The sequence below is a fragment of the Syzygium oleosum genome, unplaced genomic scaffold (assembly GCF_021117445.2).
Source record: "Syzygium oleosum isolate NSW1041296 unplaced genomic scaffold, Sole_v2.1 Sole_v2.34, whole genome shotgun sequence".
Lineage (NCBI taxonomy): Eukaryota > Viridiplantae > Streptophyta > Magnoliopsida > Myrtales > Myrtaceae > Syzygium > Syzygium oleosum.
In genome coordinates, this window is record NW_026607518.1 from 266,719 (window position 1) to 269,714 (window position 2,996).

General features: G+C 50.9%; 1 protein-coding gene across 1 annotated transcript; it reads left to right on the forward strand.

Moving 5' to 3' along the window:
- The first annotated feature begins 2,032 nt into the window (after nt 1-2,032).
- Nucleotides 2,033-2,996, forward strand: LOC115685740 (ethylene-responsive transcription factor ERF109-like). The gene has a single exon (XM_030610832.2). The coding sequence runs from the start codon at nt 2,125-2,127 to the stop codon at nt 2,932-2,934; it is 810 nt and encodes a 269-aa protein (XP_030466692.2). The 5' UTR covers nt 2,033-2,124; the 3' UTR covers nt 2,935-2,996.

Sequence of the window (2,996 nt, forward strand, 5' to 3'; positions counted from 1 at the left end):
TGCCCACGGTTAAAGTCCGTCTGTGTTAGCTTCCTCTTTTCCCTTTCTCTGCCATGTATGTGTACATTTGTTGCTACTGCTTGGGGATTATTAGTTGATGAATGAAAATGGCCGTCTGTAAAGGTTTTGGATAGTCGGAACATTGATCGGAACAAGCGGCCGGCGATCTAATAATGGCTGGGATTGGTGGTGGATGAAGGCGAGTTAGTGGTAGGTTGCTTGAGTAAATAGCCGGTAAACGTTGATGGCCGGAGGAGTAGTTGCTCCGGTGAAGCTCAAAGTTGGAATCCTGGCGGTGAGCTCTCGGGGAAGGAAATCACTGAAGGAAGAAGAAGACCAAAAAGGGAATTAAAAAAAATAGAAAAGAAAGAAACAATAAAAAATATAAATATAAAAAATATAAAAATTTGAATTTAATGAAAACCGGGTCGGGTTCTTTTCTGGGTCGGAGTTGAGGAGCTGATGCGCTGGAGACCAGGACCAGTAAATGGGCTCAATTTTAGTGTGACTGGGCTGAACTTGGAGTTGGGCTAAATGAATAAAAAAAAAAGTTGGAAAACTTGGGCTTGAATTGTTGATAGCCCATCAGAAGAGACCCAAAGTCGGACTGGGCCTAAGGACCGGTCCGAATTGTGAGCCTGACTGGACCGCTAGGGTCCGGGTCATACCGGCTAAGCGGACCCGGTCCGAAGTCCATTTTTCCATCATAAAAAATTAAAAAGTCAGGAAAATATAAAAAAATTCAAAGAATTCAGAAAATAAAAAATGTGAGAAAAGCTAAAAAATGTAGAATTCACCTAGTTTGGGATTTTTAATGATCACCTTAGGTTTGAACAAATTTGATTCCAAATTGAATAAACCTTTAGGGCTTTACTTTGGGGATTTTTTATTGCCTTTTTTTTCTTTTAGAGACGATATTAGGTCGTTGTTTGTGCACCTTTGTTTTGATTTCATTTGATTGCGCACTTTAAATACATTGTTTGTTGTTTTTCCTTTTTAGAATGGCTAGGATGAAATTTAAAATCCTCGATTAGTGAAAGACTGCCTTGACATGTCGATTAGCAAATAGTCAAGTTTGGGTACCAAAGAGCATTAGTTGAAAAACTAGTGTAATCAAGTTTCCGATCTCTAAAAATCTCTAGTTGCGTATGGATCGGGACGACACTCCCACCTCTCGATTTTAGGGTTTCTAGTCGACCCTTAACCGTGGCTAGTGGCGACTCCAAATAGAACACGTAAATTTAGACAACCAACGTCAAGCGAGGTACGGACTTAGGGAGTGTCCATAAAGTACCTCTAAACTTACTTTTCATGGCGGCTCTCGAGGGTTAGGTCGTGACAATACGTTTTAAAAGTCGTGAGAGCCAATGGGCTCAAAGCGGACAGTATTACACAGTAGTAACACCTGGGGTTCTTATAGAGAGAGTTGTCGATAGAGAGATTACAGTTTTTTGTCGATTGCTTGGGAAGCGACTTGAATTCGACAAAATGACAATTCGGGGAAAATAATACGCAAACAGTTAATAATCTAGAAGCATAACACATACTAAATTTCAGGGGAGCTCTCCGCAATAATTCTCCCACTACTTTTTCTTTATAATATTTTAATAAATTTTCCTATGCATCTTTTTCAAATACCGGGTGCTCCCCCACCCCCAATAAGGAAACTTCGTTCCTAGCCGTGCTCCGGGAATTGGCGAATAAGCGCTTCTGTCGGAAGACCCCGTCGGAATTCGCGCGTGCCCCCCACTCACTCGCCGCGTGTGGCATCGCAACTTGCCGCCACGTCATCCCTCCACTCCCCGGTCCCGCTCCGACCAGCCAGCTAATCACCGCCCGCGGGGGTCCTGTCCCCACGGCACGTGGGTGAATGAACCGGACGGACGGACGGACGGACGGTGGAAAAATAGATGCTCCCCCGAATCCGCGTGGCGTGGCCGATGCTTAGCTGGCAAGCGACACATGCCACGTAAGCATCGCTCCACGTGTGACTGTGCTGCTGCCGTGACTATATAAACCCCGTTTTGGACTCTTTCTCTCACTCCGCTCCAGCGTTTCGGTTCTCGACACCTGAGAAACGAAAGTGGCGAAAGGATTTATTAGGGAGCTCTTCTTGGAAGAGTCATGAACAAGTCCAAGTCCAAGAGACCCAAGCACGACGCGGCGCCGCCGCCGCCAACGCCGCCGGACCACCTCCCTCCGCCGCAGCGCCGCCTCACCCACGAGCAAGAGCTCTCCGTCATGGTCGCCGCTCTGACCGACGTCATGTCCGGGGCTTCATCGGCCCGCGGCGGTGGCGGCGGCGACAATCACGCTCCGGGCGGCTACGTCACGTGTCGCGAGTGCGAGATCGAGGGCTGCCTCGGGTGCAACTATTTCCCGCCGGCACTCGAGCACGGGGCCTCCTCAGAAACGGATGCGAGTTCCATGCACGGGCCGTCCGCGTCGAACGCGACAGGCGAGTCGCGCGATGCACCGGGAGCAGCTACTGGTATTCGTCAAAAGAAAGGAGGGAGGAAGAGTAGCTACCGGGGCGTGCGGCAACGGCCGTGGGGGAAATGGGCGGCGGAGATCCGGGACCCGCGGCGCGGGGCTCGGGTTTGGCTCGGGACCTTCGACACCGCGGAGGAGGCGGCCCGGTCGTACGACAGGGCGGCCGTCGAGTTCCGGGGGCCGCGGGCGAAGCTCAACTTCCCGTTCGTCGACCACAGCCTGCGGGAGAGCGCGGCCTCCCCATCGGAGGGGCGGGAGATCAGTCCGAACGGGAGCGAGCAGCAATGTCCAGAGACGGCCACGGCCACGGCACCGGAAGACCAGGGGCGCGAGCTCTGGGAAGTGTTCGGCGACGACGAAATGCAGCAGTGGCTGACGACCGTGGATTTCGGAGGCGACAACTCGTCGGATTCGTCGAACGGACATGGCCGCAGTTCTTGAAGCTCTCGGGCTTCCATCTGTTACTGTTCATCGTTCCCACGTAGCTACTGTTTTACTGTTCA

Bases quoted from the DNA above. Each gene is read 5' to 3' on its own strand.
- LOC115685740 (XM_030610832.2), top strand. From the start codon at position 2,125: ATGAACAAGTCCAAGTCCAAGAGACCCAAGCACGACGCGGCGCCGCCG.